Source organism: Eucyclogobius newberryi, unplaced genomic scaffold (genome assembly GCF_026437365.1).
Source record: "Eucyclogobius newberryi isolate DKJ021-1_F unplaced genomic scaffold, fEucNew1.0.hap1 SCAF_3, whole genome shotgun sequence".
Taxonomy (NCBI): Eukaryota; Metazoa; Chordata; class Actinopteri; order Gobiiformes; family Gobiidae; genus Eucyclogobius; species Eucyclogobius newberryi.
The window spans coordinates 28,832,187-28,849,563 of record NW_027315945.1 but is presented as its reverse complement, the minus strand read 5'-3'; the positions used below and the strand labels follow the sequence as shown (position 1 = coordinate 28,849,563).

General features: G+C 42.3%; 1 protein-coding gene across 1 annotated transcript in view; it reads right to left on the bottom strand.

The window, feature by feature from the left end:
• The window catches only part of invs (inversin), a 29,790-nt gene that overhangs the window by 10,321 nt on the left and 2,092 nt on the right, over positions 1-17,377 (bottom strand). Inside the window, exons 3-12 of the mRNA XM_072460671.1 lie at positions 11,632-11,731; positions 10,779-10,945; positions 2,782-2,955; positions 2,210-2,377; positions 1,941-2,121; positions 1,680-1,789; positions 1,433-1,604; positions 648-803; positions 413-534; positions 189-296 (exon numbers count right to left, since the gene is read on the bottom strand). Of these exons, the coding sequence (XP_072316772.1) occupies positions 189-296; positions 413-534; positions 648-803; positions 1,433-1,604; positions 1,680-1,789; positions 1,941-2,121; positions 2,210-2,377; positions 2,782-2,955; positions 10,779-10,945; positions 11,632-11,731 (1,458 nt within the window). The remainder of the gene's footprint in view (positions 1-188; positions 297-412; positions 535-647; positions 804-1,432; positions 1,605-1,679; positions 1,790-1,940; positions 2,122-2,209; positions 2,378-2,781; positions 2,956-10,778; positions 10,946-11,631; positions 11,732-17,377) is intronic.

Here is a 17,377-nt window from a genome sequence, read left to right as displayed (position 1 = left end):
TATGTGATTTTTTTCTATTATTGATACTTTTTTATTTATATTATCGATATTAGTAGCTAGTTTCAATACGAGTTTTAGCATTGATTTGTACCTGACTTTTGTTAACACTTCTGAAATATGACAATTTCCCCAATTCTTGATTCTTAATCTTGAACTCCCAAACGTATGAGTGCATTGGATATTGACACCTCTTTGTCTTGTATGTTTGGGTCAGCGTTGTTCTCCATCAGGACGGCCATGCAGGTGATGTAGCCTCCGTAAGCAGCGCACTGCAGCGGTGTCCGGCCAGCTTGATCCTGAAAACACAAGAGATACAGTATGTTCAGCCTTTCTTGATGACAAAGGAAAGTGAAGATGTTGATAAAAAGCAGCCTAACAAAAAAAAAAAAACTTGACGTTTTGGTGGTTTTACCTGTACATTTGGACTGATTCCATTCTCCATTAATATTTGGCAGATCTCAGCATTCCCACCGAGTGCAGCCCAGTGCAGAGCTGTGTGACCGTCCACATCCACCAGGTCCACGCGCGCAGAGCCTGAGAGGTGAGAAAAACAGCCAGTAATGCATTTTTATTCTCAGTTAATGTTAGATGTCAGAATATAACAGTTGATACCACAAACAAGGGCAAGTCCGCTCCCCAAAAGTCACCTTTAATGAGAGTAAGTATGACGTCCTTGTGTCCCATCTCACCGGCCCGGAACAGCGGTGTGTGCTTCATCACATCCAGAGAGTCTACCATGGCCCCCTTCTCCAGCAGCAGCTTCACGGTGCTCACATGGCCCGATAACGAGGCCGCATGCAGCGCTGTCACACACACAAACAATTACACTCACACACTAAGAGCACTTGAACTGGAACATTAATCCCCAGGATGCTCATTCTTTGCTCATTCACTCTCTTATCTTCTCTTTACTTGGAGGCTAATGCCTGGTCAATGGAGGGTTAAACAGACGGGCCAATTTAACAAGCAGTATACACACGAGCCTCCTTGTGACAACCCCCATCCCACTCATCCCCGACAGGCCGGGCCGGAGTTAAGTGCATGGAAGTGATCTGTGCATTAGCTTCACTGCCCCTCACACTCTCTCATTAGCATAAGTCTAGCATTGCATGTTATGCATGCATAAACAATGACTTGCCCCACCGAGCAGAGTGACTATGCCAATGAGATTATACATCCAACACTCCCTGGGGTGAGAGGGCAGCAATAACACACATGTGCTTCTTCAGGGACTTTGCTAGAATGGAATAAGTCTATTTAAACAGCTAGCACCTATTTTCTCCTCCTTCTCTCTCACCGGGGTCTGCCTCACACCTCAGGGTTAAACATGTGACATCATTTCAGAGAAATAGTTATTACAAAATGTTGAATTCAGTCCCAGTTAAGCAATGGAAGCATGAGTATATTTCCTTTGCAGCTGTTAGGAGCTCACCAGTGCCGCCGTACTTATCAGCCATGTTGATGTCCAGGTGAGGCGTAAGGGTCAGCATGGTGCTGATGACATCATTACTGCCCTTCCCTGCGGCCCACATGAAGGCTGTGCGGCCCTCCAGGTCCGGCTCATCTTTAACGCTTGGGTGAGACAGAAAAACTCCGACCGTCTCCTGCATTAGAGTTCAGAGTTTGAATGTTTAAGTATGTTTTTGAATGAAAATGTGGATATGAAAAGCTTATCTTACAGCGTTGTTGCTCTGTGCGCCGTAGTGCAGAGGCGTGGCCCCTTGACTGTCTGACGGGATTGTGCCTGACGTGTTTCTCTCCAGCAGCAGATGTACAATCCGAGCGTGTCCTACAAAGCAAATGTTTGCAAACAAAAACAGAACAGCTCATATTATTATTATTGAGTCTAGACCGAAATAAATTCAGGAGTAAATTAACTTATCTCATAAACTGTTCATGAGTTAAAAGGTCGCATACAGGAAGTCTGTGTTTTCACTCACCGAGCAGCGCGGCCCAGTGCAGCGGTGTTCTGAAGAGGTTATCATAAGCTGTCACATTGCAGCCTTCGTACAACGTCAACACCTCGACGACAGCCTCGTTACCATCGGCAACGGCAAAGTGCAGAGGAGTCCGGCCCTCAAAGTCTTGCCAGTTTAACAGAGACTCAGTGGGAGCGGCTTCCTGCATCCACACCAAACCAAATACAAGAATAAATGCCAAGAGAAATAATATATAATATATATAACATTCTTTATATATAATCCTTTACCAGAATACAGCGGACAGTTTGCGTTGCGCTGGGCTCTTGGCTATGTGCGGCCCAGTGCAGAGGGATCTTCCCTTCACTGTCTGGGATGCCAATGTTGGAGTCATGTTTGATCAGGAGTCGGACGTGCTCTGGGCGATTGTAAAAAGCAGACCAATGCAGTGCTGTTTGCTGTTTGAAGACAAAAGAGGAGACACAGCAGTTATAGTTTTGTAAATATGTACAATACTGTGTCTAACCAAGTCGTTAGCTTCCAGATACTGGATCTGTAAATCAAAAACCACAGTCATCTGACTCGATGAATATTGGATTACAACGTAACAACTGATGTCCGATACAAATCAGAGCTACAGGCCTGGAGACGTACGAGAGGGTTATCAGCACAACAGGACAAAGACACATATTGTTAAATCATTGCTGCCGTGTCCAACTTCCAGCGCTATCATTGTACTTCAACTTTCCATCAGTATCTTCTTTTCAGAGAATTAGACAACCAGACTGTCTTGTTTCTGATTAAGACAATCTATGAATAGAATCATTATCCTAAAACAGTATTTTGGACTTGCATGCACTACCTTGTTCTTGTCCTGAGTGTCCACTTCTCCTGGTCCAATATATTTGAGTAACAGAGCCAGTGCTTTTGGGGAAGGATGCCGCGTGGCCAAGTGCAGCGGGGTCATCTCCTCCAGATCTTTCTGGAGCCAGTTTGCTCGTCTGGACAACAGCAGCTTCAGGAAGCGCACATTCCCCTAAACATAAAGCCACATTTCTATGTCAATTGAAGTGTTTTGGGTTTTAGTATGCAAAATTTGTATATTGAATATATCATCTATGATAAAACAGCGTTTCTCACAGGCTTTATGGAGCTGAGATTTGAATAATCTTATTTTATACAATTTATGGAGTACAATTGGGTACCAAAAGGACAAATTAAACATTAAATCTAAATCTATAATGTTAATGACAAGTATCATTTGTTTTGTCATCATCTTCAGACTGTAGAGCACAATTTAAACAATTTTTACTCTATAAAGAGTGTTAAAAAAAAGACAAAAAAGGACAAACGGAACAGAAATTTCCAAAGGGTATATGGTGATATTTCTACATTTTTGTGTTTCATTTTACAACTAATTCACGTTTTCTTTTGAACAAAATTAAACCTGAACCAAAATACTTAGCACATTTCTGCAGAAATATGTCCTGATTATCACCATCAAGACAACAGAGCAAAAGCTTGAGATATTCATTTGTGTCAATAACGCCCACCTCTAAGTATAAGGAGCTCACATTGACCAGTTTTATCAATATTAACCTGGGAGCAGGAGCTTTGACAAAAACACTCTGACACTCGCGGGGCCTTCAGCGCTGTCTGCTCCAATCCACAGGTCATCCATCTTTGTTCCCTCTGTGACGCGTCGCTTTAGTGTTTGTGACGAGTGGTTAAACAGTAAACAGCTGTGGTCCTGATGTCTTCTGTTCCTCAACACATCAGCCTCATCGGACTTGGACTCGGGCTCTAACCGTGAGACAGGCTTTATTTGTTTTTACACTTAAACCACACAAAAAATTGGGACTAAATTGGGACCAAATCAAACCTAAAGCTGTGCAATTAATACAATTTTAACGGAGATCGAAAGGTCCACAGTCAGTCTTCTGGCAGTAAAAGAATGTGTTTAGGTGTTGAGACTTAGGAGAAAGAAAATAGAAATTGACCAATATGAATGTATTTGTTTTAAATCCGATCAGCCGATAGTTTGGGGTCAATCCGTATGGCTGATTTTTATCATCCTTCCATAAATTGTATGTATGAACTATTTAGCTATAATTTGGTGTAGAACATTTTATGAGCTAAATGACATTGTATCTTCAAATAAAGAATAAACTAACTCAAAGAACTAAACCTACCAGTACAAATATGTACTCATAGTATCAGTTTATATATATATTTTTAGGCCCGAGCGCCACAAGCTGGCGAGAGGCCTATTAATCTCGTAAGGCCGTGCGAAGCACGGCTGCGAAAGTGCGCACATAGTGCGCACGAAATCGAGCGCGGAGCGCTCGCCCACTTCCAAACACTCACTAACGCACTCCTTCACTCACGCACGCCCCGTGCATACTAATTAGTAGTAGGAAAATGGAACATTACCGTTGTAAACGGGCGAAGCCCGTGCAAAAGTGCGCACTAAACGAGCACTTCATCATATAAAGCACTCATTTGCCCTAAGTAGCTCACGAATACGTTCCCCATCTCTTGCATGTTCCGTGCATATAAGCATGTAATGCAAAAATTGAACATTATTACTGTATAGAGGGCCAAAAACACAAAGTGGGCGGAGCCCACTCAAAATTAACGAAAGTACCCGTCAGTGACCAGGGACCCACACCATGAGGTAGGAAAGCGCGAGCGCTTTCCGAAAATGTATAGTTTATGATATTTGAAAAATGGGAAACATTGTTTTCGCATCGGAATATTATTAGGCCCGAGCCCCAGCAGGGCGGAGGGCCTATTGCTCCTGCAACGCTGCCGAAGGCAGCGTTGCAACTGTCTGACCAAACATGCGGACACCCGCATGTTTGGTGCCCCGTCGCCCCTGGCAAGTACAGTGAACTAGCCCATGCCGAAGGCATGGATCATGCATACTTACTCCTGCTATGACATAAATAGTCAACAATGAGTGAATGGGCGTAGCCTATTCACTCATTGTTGACAACAGCAGCGCAAAGCGCTGCATTCCTCCAAAAACCCTCCTGGCATCGTCCCGTACGCGAGAATCCATGCCGCAGGCATGGGCCATGCTTGTATCTGCTCAAATCAATGGAAGTTTATGGGGAGTGGGCGGGGCATCCCGACGGAATAGGGAGTGACGAGCGCGTAAGCGCTCGTAATGATGATTCCACCCCATGGCGGCATGGGGAAGGCTTAGCGCTTTCAAACGATGTATAATTTGTTGTTATAGTGGAAACGGCTATATTGTTTTTGCTAAAAATATTATTAGGCCCGAGCGCCACAAGCTGGCGAGAGGCCTATTAATCTCGTAAGGCCGTGCGAAGCACGGCTGCGAAAGTGCGCACGTAGTGCGCACGAAATCGAGCGCGAAGCGCTCGACCACTTCCAAACACTCACTAACGCACTCCTCCACTCATGCACGCCCCGTGCATACTAATTAGTTGTAGGAAAATGGAACATTACCGTTGTAAACGGGCGAAGCCCGTGCAAAAGTTCGCACTAAACGAGCACATTACATTGGGATGACGACCGCGAAGCGGTCGTCATCTCCATATAAAGCACTCATTTGCGCTAAGTAGCTCACAAATACGTTCCCCATCTCTTGCATGTTCCGTGCATATAAGCATGTAATGCAAAAATTGAACATTATTACTGTATAGAGGGCCAAAAACACAAAGTGGGCGGAGCCCACTCAAAATTATCGAAAGTACCCGTCAGTGACCAGGGACCCACACCATGAGGTAGGAAAGCGCGAGCGCTTTCCGAAAATGTATAGTTTATGATATTTGAAAAATGGGAAACATTGTTTTCGCATCGGAATATTATTCTTTCTTTCTTTCTTTCTTTCTTTCTTCTTCTTCTTCTTCTTCTTCTCGGGACCAACCCCCCTATTTTTCACCCAGTGAACATTGACGAAAAGTCACAAAAATTTGCACACCTCTAAAAATCGTGCCTCTCTACATTCTGGCTATTTCCCTTTTCTAAAATAAAAAAATTGGCGCGTCAGCGCCACCAAATGTACCAAAAATGCATTGAGAGATGGGAAATGACCCAAAAAAAAATCTGATCGTAGAATCATGAAATTTGGCGCAGAGGTAGATGGTGACAAGAGAAGTAAAAAATATTATTACGGCAACGCCGTCCCCCGAACCAAGTGTCGGCCATATTGCTTCAAAAATGGCTAAACATGACTTCGGAGTCTTTCCAAACGTCGTACTTTTACGAACTCCTCCCAGGGCGTTGGCCCTAAAAAGCTGAAATTTGGTGAAAATGCTACTGAGGAGTGGGACATCAAAAGTTATCCAAATTACATTGATACCTCTCACGGTCTCTGTGCGGCGAAGCCGCAAACTGTAACTAAAATTTCAGAAATCTCCCATATTTAAAATTTCTGCCGTTTGCGCAGATAAAGTCCGAATTGCGTCAAATTAGAATCAGTTGTTAAACTCTTTGCCCTAAACCTACTTGAAGTGAAATAAATTCGTTTGGCGCCACAGCGCCCCCTACAGATTTTATATGGAGGTTAAATGTTTAGTTTTGCGAAATTATATGAAATTTGACACACAACTCAATTTTAGCATCCCCATCAAAAAAGTCAATGAGACCCATGTCATAATTGTTATGGCGTTGCCGTAACGATGACCGAAACCTCCCATGTTATTCCAATGGGGCCAGAACATGTTTACACTTTAGACTTTCACAAACTCCTCCCAGGGCGTCAGCCCTATTAACCTGAAATTTGGTGAGACTCATCTTCAGGACCATCAAAAGTTATCCACATTTTCATTCAAAGAGTCACGGTGTCTGTGCGGCAAAGCCGCACATTTTGCCAAGAATTCAAAATAAAATTGCTTTTTGATGGTAAAACAAAGGGGAGAACATGTGACAGCGTCACAGATTCAGCAGTAGGCGTGATAAAAGGACAATTGGGGCGCGTTAGCGCCCCCTCCTCTTGCGGCGTGGCGGCGGTGTGGCGGCGGCGTGGCGAGGGCCGATCATTGCCGCTTGCGGCTATATTTATTTTTATTTTTATTAGGCCCGAGCGCCACAAGCTGGCGAGAGGCCTATTAGTCTCGTAAGGCCGTGCAAAGCACGGCTGCGAAATCGAGCGCGAAGCGCTCGCCCACTTCCAAACACTCACTAACGCACTCCTCCACTCATGCACGCCCCGTGCATACTAATTAGTTGTAGGAAAATGGAACATTACCGTTGTAAACGGGCGAAGCCCGTGCAAAAGTTCGCACTAAACGAGCACTTTACATTGGGATGACGACCGACGACCCCATATAAAGCACTCATTTGCGCTAAGGACCCACACCATGAGGTAGGAAAGCGCGAGCACTTTCCGAAAATGTATAGTTTATGATATTTGAAAAATGGGAAACATTGTTTTCGCTGCTTCTTCTTCTTCTGCTTCTGCTTCTGCTTCTTCTTCTTCTTCTTCTTCTTCTTCTTCTTCTTCTTCTTCTTCTTCTTCTTCTTCTTCTGCTTCTGCTTCTGCTTCTGCTTCTTCTTCTTCTTCTTCTTCTTCTTCTTCTTCTTCTGCTTCTGCTTCTGCTTCTGCTTCTGCTGCTTCTGCTTCTGCTTCTTCTTCTTCTTCTTCTTCTTCTTCTTCTTCTTCTGCTGCTTCTGCTTCTGCTTCTGCTTCTGCTGCTTCTTCTTCTTCTTCTTCTTCTTCTTCTTCTTCTTCTTCTTCTTCTTCTTCTTCTTCTTCTTCTTCTTCTTCTTCTTCTTCTTCTTCTTCTTCTTCTTCTTCTTCTTCTTCTTCTTCTTCTTCTTCTCGGGACCAACCCCCCTATTTTTCACCCAGTGAACAGTGACGAAAAGTCACAAAAATTTACACACCTCTAAAAATCGTGCCTCCTTACATTCTGGCTATCTCCCTTTTCTAAAATTTAAAAAATTGGCGCGTCAGCGCCCTCAAATGTACCAAAAATGCATTAAGATAGAAAATGACCCAAAAAAAATCTGATGTAAAAAATATTAAGAGAAGATGTGACAGTGTCACAGATTCAGCAGTAGATGTAATAAAAGGACAAGTGGGGCGCGTTAGCGCCCCCTCCTCTTGCGGCGTGGCGAGGGCCGATCATTGCCGCTTGCGGCTATACTTTATTTTTCTTGTTCTTCTTCAGCGCTTTGAGCTCTAATTTGACCCCCTGAACATGCTCAAAAACTCACCAAACTTTGCCCAAAATTCAGAATCGGCGAAAAATTTAGTTTTTCCTGGGCCATTTTTTTTTTTTCGTTAAAAAATGGCGCGATAGCGCCACCGACAAAAGTCAAAATACATTGCGCCTATGGGAGACGCCCCGAGGGCAAACTTTGTCGTAGAGCCACGAAATTCGGGACACGCATTCCTCTTGTGAGGACAAAAACAAAATATTATTGTGGCCACGCCCCCAGACTTACCCTATGGCCGCCATCTTCCTTTGAAAATGGAAACACTCTGAGTTAGCCATTTTGTTCACGTCAAACTTTGACGAACTCCTCCTAGGGCGTTTTGCCCACTGACTTCAAAATCGGTGTACGTCTTCTGGACAAGTGGGGCATCTAAAGTTATCCAAATTTTTGGGATACCTTTTACGGTCTGTGTGCGGCGCAGCCGCAAAGTTGGACAACTTATTTTGGGATATTGCAAATCTAAAAACTGCTCCCATTTGATCAAAACCAGTCCAATTAGGACCAAATTTGAATCTGTTGTTAAACTTTCTAGTTTGGACCAGTTTAGGCTGACAAAATTGAAATGGGCGCGATAGCGCCCCCTACAGAGTGACCTTTAAATTAACATTGAAGGTCAAAAATTAGTTTTACCAAAATGGTCTAAACTTTACCCAAAATTCTATTTTGCCGTCCCGATCAAAAAAGCTAATCAGAAAAATGCCTAAATTTTTACCGCGTAGTTGTAGCGATGACAGAAACCTCCCATGTTATCCCTATGGGAAAACCGCAAAATCTCTCAAATTAACACATTTTTATGTTTTACACTGTAACAAACTCCTCCTAATGCGTTTTGCCCACCGTCCTCAAAATCGGTGTACGTCCTCTAGACAAGTGGTGCATCTAAAGTTATCCAAATTTTAAGGATTACTTTTACGGTCTCTGTGCGACGGAGCCGCAAACGTTTCCCAGAATTCCGACTATTTGGCCTTCAGAGTGGCCTATAAACAATAAAGTTTTTCCAAATGACATGATATTTTGCACAAAATTCTAATTTGCCATCCTGATCATAAAAGTATGAGAGCCAAAGTCATATTTTGTACGGCGTAACCGTAGCGATGACAGAAACATCCCATGTTATCCTTATGGAAAAATCGCGAAATCCCTCAAATCACCACATTTTTACGCTTCCGTCTGTCAAGTTCTTTTTTAATTCAACACACAATAAGGGCGCCATCTTTATCAAGTTGAAAGCGCAGAGTTGGAAGGCCGGCGGCCCGCGAGGGCCGTTGGATGCCGCTTGCGGCTTTAATTTACTGTTATTATTCTATGTTTTATGTTGCATCTATCGTGGCCGCAAGTTCCTATTTTAGGAATTTTGTTAATTAAAACTGATTCTGATTCTTAACAAGGACAAGAACTGGATAAAACCAAGTCTTAACTGGGACAAAACCAGGAGTGTGAGCATCCCTTGTGGAACCTCACACACACACACACACACACCGCTGCGCTGCACACTGACTGTTTTGTATATTTGCAGTGCTGTGACTGCAGTCTGATAGATCTATCTGGAGTGTGAGCATGCATCCAGACGCTGAGTGTGACTGCGTCCTGTCCTCCCTATTCCCAGTCCAATTAGATCAGTAATCCCTGGCCTCTCTCGCAGTCTCTGCCACTTATTGATCAGATGTCAAAGAGACAGGGCTCCCCATCACTCGCATTCTCCAACACACGCGCGCTCACACACAAGCTCTGTCACTGACTACAGCCGGTTATTATCTCCACTACCTCCTAAACTGAACAAAAGACTGCGTTCAGGGGCTGGAATTTCATGAAGTCATAATTTCAGATGGAGGGCATTGGTCTACATAACTCTATGAAATATTCACTATTTTTGCAAGAAATATCCAATCTCACCATCTATAAATGTTGAAACTATAGCATGATAGGGGTTGTTAATGTGTCACAGTGTCCTCTGGCTTCTGGCGACTCGCTGCTCCTGGTGCAGATGGCTCCTCTGATGGTGCGTTCTCAACTGGTTCAACTGGGGTGTATCAAGTGTGTGTGTGTGTGTGTGTGTGTGTGTGTGAAATCTTCAGGCTTAAATAAGGCACTACTTTCTGAAGCTATTGTTAAAAAAACAGACAGAGAAGATATCAAACTTTGTGCCAGTTTTCTATCATGTGGAGAGGCCCAGTAATGACAGAGATATTATCAAAATATCCCATGAACTTATGACTCAGTTTAAGGACTACAATACTAGTTATGTGACACGATAACGTTATAACAATATCCCATGGTCCTTTGTCACTCTTGGTCAGGACAAACTTCTGAAAAAAGAGCTGTATAATTTGCTTTTTGAGATTAAGATTGTAAACAAATAAACAATAAATCCTTCTTTGCATTTCGAAACATGTTTATAGATTCAAACAACAGCCATAGCATGTTTTTTTTCTAAGATAGGCAAAATATTGAGTTTGTTGTTCGCAGAGAACATTCTATTACTTAAATAACTAATTTAACAGGAACCTGCAGTAAATCAGTTGTTAGTCTTTTCCCACTTAAATGAAATGAAAATTGCAATAGCAGCCTTTGTGATTTCATTATTCTACAACCCCCTAGTATGATGAACAATGAATGAAGTATAACTAACGTAGAGTGTATTTGTCTTAGTAGTGCCCCCGTTACCTTTTGTGCCGCGAGGTGCAGAGCCGTGCGGTGGCTGTGGTCGGCCTTGTTCACAGAGGCTCCGGTCTTCAGGAGGATCTCGGCACAGTCCAGGCGGTCGGCCAGCACACAGTACATCAGAGGGGTTCGGCCAAACTGGTCCTCATGGTCTCGCAGCGAGGGCTCGGCTAAGCGCACAAGCAGAAGGACGAGATGTGAAATCATGTCCGGCCAGAGGATCATAGGCTTTTTCACATCAAAGTCGAAAAGTCTACCACATAAGCTACAAACAACCTGGACTATACGTTGTAGGGCTGTGCAATGAAGGGGATTTTTAATTGTGATTTAAATTATTATTATTCAATGACAAAAATGTGATCAAAACCACAACACATTAACCTGACAGTATAGAAGTAATTGTTTTAAATAATCGTGATTTGGATATTTTTACATATTTTTGGATTCTGTGCTTTGCAATTGTGATTATATTTGAGATTCATGTTCCATTTAAAGTTCACATTTTAAAACATTGAAATTAAAATTTTAGAGAAATATGTACTTTTCATACAAGAATTCCATGTATTTCAGAACAGATCTAAACTTCAGCGTTTCCAGGTTTTACACGCAATAAAACAGGACTTTTAGTTGTTTGCAGTTGAAATTATGTTACTTAAATTATTCCAGTTTGACCATTTAAATGTTGATTCAATTGTGATTTATCTTGATCAAAAATGATTGGTTCAAGATTTCATAGAGGCAATATTTGTGTAATTTTTATTTCACAAATTCCATGAGATATAAGTATTCGGCCATAGTCTCTAACAAAATGTATGGAAAACCCTGATTTCGCCTGCATGTTTGTCGTGTCGCGCACCTGTGATGAGTTTGAGCAGTGTGTTTCTGTCTCCGTTGACGGCAGCAGCGTGAACCTGAGAGCCCAAAGAGGCCGCTCCGAGGCGGCAGGCGCCCGCGGCCTGAAACACAAACACAAAGGATCACACACCTCGCAGCGCAGGAGGGTCGCCTCTACTTTGGGCCGCTTCACACTTGCCCGGGTTTGATCCTGTCTAGTCCTGGTTTAGTCCTGGCTTGGACACTATTTTAATGGGCAGGTATTTATCATTTTGTACACATTTTACAAATATAGAGGAGACTATGGTGGGCCCTCCATAGTATACAAATTCTCATAGTTCTAAAAAGTTTAGGGAATTTCCCCATTGTTGGACAAATAAAGGTTCTTTCTCTTATCTTATCTTAAAAATAACCTGGTCTATAGCTCATATGGCACAGCAAAATCCCACTTTGTAGCTCATTGTTTTGTCCAAATTATGAAAAGTAATGATACTGTCCAAAAATACTGATTAGTATAGCAATAAAGCTGGGGTACTCAACTTTGTTGTGTGTAAATGAGTAAATTTTGTGTTTTCCCTAAAGAGTATCATGTAAAAGCAGCACTTTGTGACAAAAATGAGACATTTGCTCGCTGTTTACATCTAATGAAAAAGTATTTAATGTCACGTCAACCTGGATATAAGGGCTGAAAGCAGCGCTCTGATTGGCTAAGCTTGGGTGGTCCACCAGTTTCACAAAAAAAAAAGTTTTATATCCGTGCACGAGCCCAAAAATTCATGCTTTTGAATGTTAACGATGTGCCAAAGGGTTTGTGAGAGCTAAGGATGAGTTGGATAGAATTAAAAACCTACTTCAAAATCAGGTACTCAAGCTTTAAGTAACATTTATGCTCCTCAAATTGTATGAGAACAAATATTAATGAAATGTTTTTGTTGTGCCACCACAGTTTGATCAAATTCTGAGGGAAACACTACATAGTCACATCATGGGAACATTGTACTTGTACTGTGAAGACCAGAAACCAGATCCTCATGAGGCAAATCCATACATGTTTAACAAGATGTGGATTCATTTAGGTTAACATCATCATTAGGGATAAAGTTAAGGTTAGGCAAGTATCAATTATGGTAAAAAATAGGCTCATTCTTCAGGAAATGAATATAAGCAGGAAACCCCATATAGTACATGTAGTGTGTGTGTGTGTGTGTGTGTGTGTGTATGAAGCGGTCTGTAATTGAATCACAACAGCTGCTATTCATTATTTAGCTAATTATATGAGTATGCAGATTAATTACGCAACATTTTCCTAAACCATAACAAATGACAATTTTAGAGGCAACATTTAGTCTTTCTAATAAAAAATATAGTTTAAAAGAACGTTACTTATCCATCTGTTTTTGTCATATTAACTTTATTTTGTAATTTGGTTTGACTTTGTAAAAGCCGATCACAAACCTTAGGAATAGTAGCATGATAGACATTGGGAATGAAAGAAAGATCTCACTGTTGTTTGGTCTCAGTAATCGTTACAGCATTGTGTTTTTTCCTCACAATAATCGCAACACTAAAATTCAATATTGTGACATCCCAAAATAGAGGAGACGTAAAGTGACAGTTGGGCGTGTGTGCCCCTGCTGCTGAGGTGTTAAATCTCTTCCTGGCCCCACTTAACCAGAGCGCAGTGAAAGCTGGGTAATCTGCAGGCAGGAAGCAGCTGGGGAGGGGAGGCCCTGTGTGAGCATGTACGAAGGGGGTCCCTCTTCATGTCTTATTCATGTCTCATTAATACTGCAGAGAGCCGGTTGTGTGTATGTGTGTGTTAAAGGATGTGGGACAAGCCCTGCGGGGCAAAACACAGAAATCAATTATTGCCCCTAAACACACAAATGCTACAGGCACAAAGTCATAGTAGCCAAATCTGAAATATTTCGGAGACGTTTTTATTAACTCAAACACTCAGGCTGGGTGATATGACAAAATAAACTAATACAGTTTTTTCTGATCGATCAGAATTTTCTATTTTATTTGGTCTCATTAAAAATAAAATGTCTTTCTGAGTTATAAACTTATAAACCTGTTGCAGCATTAAGGCTGTATCTGCTGGGCTGATCTTAAAGGCATTGTGAACATTACATTTCTGTATAATCAAAACACCATTTTAGTCAATGTTTAATGCCAGTTTTAAAGGATATCTGTATAATTGGATGCATAATCTGTAAAAGACAATACCCGGCCCTACAATACAAAATTCTAATCATTGCCATTTAACAAACAAAAAAACACCTCAAATTTCCTCCTCCAAAGTCTGAATTCTGCTCCAGACCAGATGTTTTCACTGAGTTGACCTTTCAATTAAAAACGATCCAAGCATGTTATCATTGACGATTAGAAATGATCTCAAACTCTAGTCAAAGTTGATTAAATGCCAGACTTAAAATGTAAAGCGAAAAACCCTTAGAAACAGATAAGCATGCGTTCAACCTGGCATGTGTCCCTCCTTCTCCTCCAAGCTTCCTCCTGCATCACTCATAAACACCGCTCCTGCAGACACTGCGTGCAGAATTGCAATTACTGATCATCCTCACTGCTTTCTCACGCTCTGCCAAGAAGTGGTGGAGATTTAATGCAGGTTAGTTTGTTCATTTACACTAAGTAGGTCTTCGTGCTGATAGAAGTCGGTAGGAGGCTGTAGGTGCAGTGTTATAGGTGTGCAGTGTGTGTTGGGCACATGTGCCACGTCATGGGAAGTTATGTTCCGTGAGAGAGAGTTTTTAAAGCGGCTTTACCAAAATCAGCCACAAACATCTCTAATTTACGCTCATTACTCAGTTAGTAACACACTGTCTACATAATAATATCTAACACATGCAGAATTAAACAGATGCCATAAAATGAGGATCCTTATGTCCTACATGTGGCAAATGTTTGGATGGAACTCAGTTGAGATTTGGTGAACCTTTCTCTTATTTTGTTTTCCATTTCAGTTTCAACCTCCCCAGCTGCTACAATAAAAAATGAATTGATTTCTGAATAATTTTAGATGCAAAAAATGTGTATTTTGGCCAGACGCTGAGATGAAGGACCCATGTCGATACCTCAATTGATGTAAGGGACATTCATATCAACAAGAGAAGGCAATTAGAGTTACACGAGGACCTGAGTGTTTTGGAAACACCTACAGCGCATCCAAATTTGGCTAAAAAGCCTTTTGAGAAGCAGTGTCTGAAAACAAACAAAAGAGGGAGTAAAAAACAATGCCAGGCCCCGTCGAGAGGTTTGGAGTGGTCTCATTTAGCCATTCATACGTGTTCCTCAGGGAGCACTCCACTTGTTAATATGAAGACAATAACTCAGAGTAAACTATTGATCACGAGCTGAGGTCCAGACCAAGTGATTGTGCATCTGTATAAGTATTGATCCATGCTGATGCTGACATTATTTGGTATTTTTTTCATATTCTGTCTCATATAAGCACAGTTACTTTAACAAAGACCGTTCCAAAAAACCTTTTAGCAACTCGACAGGAGAACCAGGCGACGTAAAGACCAGCAGTCTGCACCGAGGCTGTTAAGACAAACTGCAAAAGTTACAACAAGGCTGCGCTCCACAGATAAATGCAGAGCATATGGTGGACGTATGTGTGAATATAATAACTAAAGTAAAGTACATGTAAGTAAATAAAAATGTGATAGGTCTAAAATTATCAGTTACTCAGTTTTGAATGGCAGCTATAAAGCAAGCGGTGAAAAGAATATCCACCTGTAGGGAAGTTTGATCTGTAAAGCCCTATTTCTTGGGGACTTCCTGGTTCCCTACAGACCAATGAAAGTGCTCCCTCGGCTGGGGCTGAGCCCTGGGGCGCAGCAGGGCCAATCAGTGTGTGGCCAAAAGGCTGAGTGACACCAAGATCAGCTCATTTACATCATTACCACAATGCATCTTGACAAATGAGCCCCCAGGGCGAGAGCCAATCACCTGGGAAAGTAATGCAATTAGGTGGGACCAGAGCTGTCAATCCAGCAGCTACAGGGGTTAGGCCTGTGGCTAGAGCTCTGCTCATTTCCTGCCGTTCAGAGCCACTTGACTCATTTCTGAAGGTACAGAGGGATCACAGTCACATCAGTGGAGCAGATAGCTGAGGGTTTGTTCAGAGGGGGCAGACTGAGGCTGCTATCTACCTCCTGGAGGCGATAGAGAGGGCTGCTGTGTGTCTGCTTCAGGGACAGAGGGACTGACTGCAGCTCTCTGAGGACTCTCACCTGGTCCTTAGCGCACACATAACCACATACATCTGTGTGTGTTTACATTTGCACAAGCGTTTTGACGCACGGGGACTCAGGGCTGTTTATGTTTGTGGTGAGCGCTCCGAGCCAAGATGCAGCAACAAAGTGGGAAACGGGTACAGCCACAGGGAGCTAAAAGTGGTGGAGAATAGCTTAGTATTTGAGTGGCATGTAAGTGAGCGCTGCTGGTAATGAGGCTTATCTTAGTCCCATTAGGTGTGGTGATATCATACCGGTGCACTCCGCTGCGTCGATAGGTTCTGCCCAGCGTGGAGTTAATGTCTATGTGCGGTATATGCTGGTCGATGCAGCTGTGAGTGGCAGATGTTCAGGCCATGTATATTAATTAAAGAGCTTGAAAGTATCATAGCCATTTTCTTGATAGATACTGGGGAGTCCAAACTATGACCCAGAGGCTGAATGTAGCTCTCAAACCACTTTTAAATTGGACCAAAATACTATGGGTCGTACTTTTCATTGCAAGTCAGTAACACACAGTTGTCAGGTCATAAAGGCGTGTGGAACAAAATTTTATATATGATCATATTTATTCTAACACTATTATTATTGCCTTTCACAAGTATTATAAAGGTTGTTTTTATTGTATTGTTACTACAGCTACTATCTGACCAAGTGATTCTCTTTGTAAATCAATTAGGTTTGTCTACACACATTCTAATGAGTCACAGGTTTCACTTACAATGAGCCCAGACATACATCACCACTAGACCTCCACGTCATAAAATGTTCATTGAATTTTTCAAGTACGATGAAAAAAATATAACCAGGAAGACTGAGAGACCAAGAAACCAGACATCGCCCGATAATGGAGATGGAGATAGAGAAGCGTTTTGTGTCATTCCATTATATCACTAATGAGCCGGCCTTGGGGGGAGAGCAATAAGACAGCAACAGAGACGGCACAAGGCAGACGAAGAAGAAGGCCTGAGAGTGGGTGAGGTTTCGGGAGAGAGAAAGAGCGGAGAGAGTGAGGCGAGACAGAAACTCAGATCAGCTTGGGGAGTTTTTCTTCCTACCGACCTCCACCCCCTCGATGTCTAATTGGACTAAAACTGTGATCTAATTAAATGTCCAATTAAAGTGCAGAGAGCAATGTGCCCAGTGGCAGATCAGAGTACAGGGACATAATCAGCGAGAAAAACAAACAAAAAAATCAATGGCAGCGATGCAAAATGGGAAAAAAAGGGAACACACAGAAAAGGGAGGTGAGGGCAAAGCAGGTACCGACCAGACAGGAAAAAATAATATTAGATTAAAAGAGTGATCTGTAAAGGTGTAAGCTGAACATACATGGCGTAAAGCTGGTGATATCCAAATTAAATCAAGAGTGCAGTTACAACCTGTGCACAGTATACTGGAGACATCTATTAACGTTGTATAAACACCAATCAATATCTTAGGTTTAGGGATGGTGATGGTTAGAGCGCTCGACCAGTTCATACTGTCCTTGTATCCTTAGGCGAG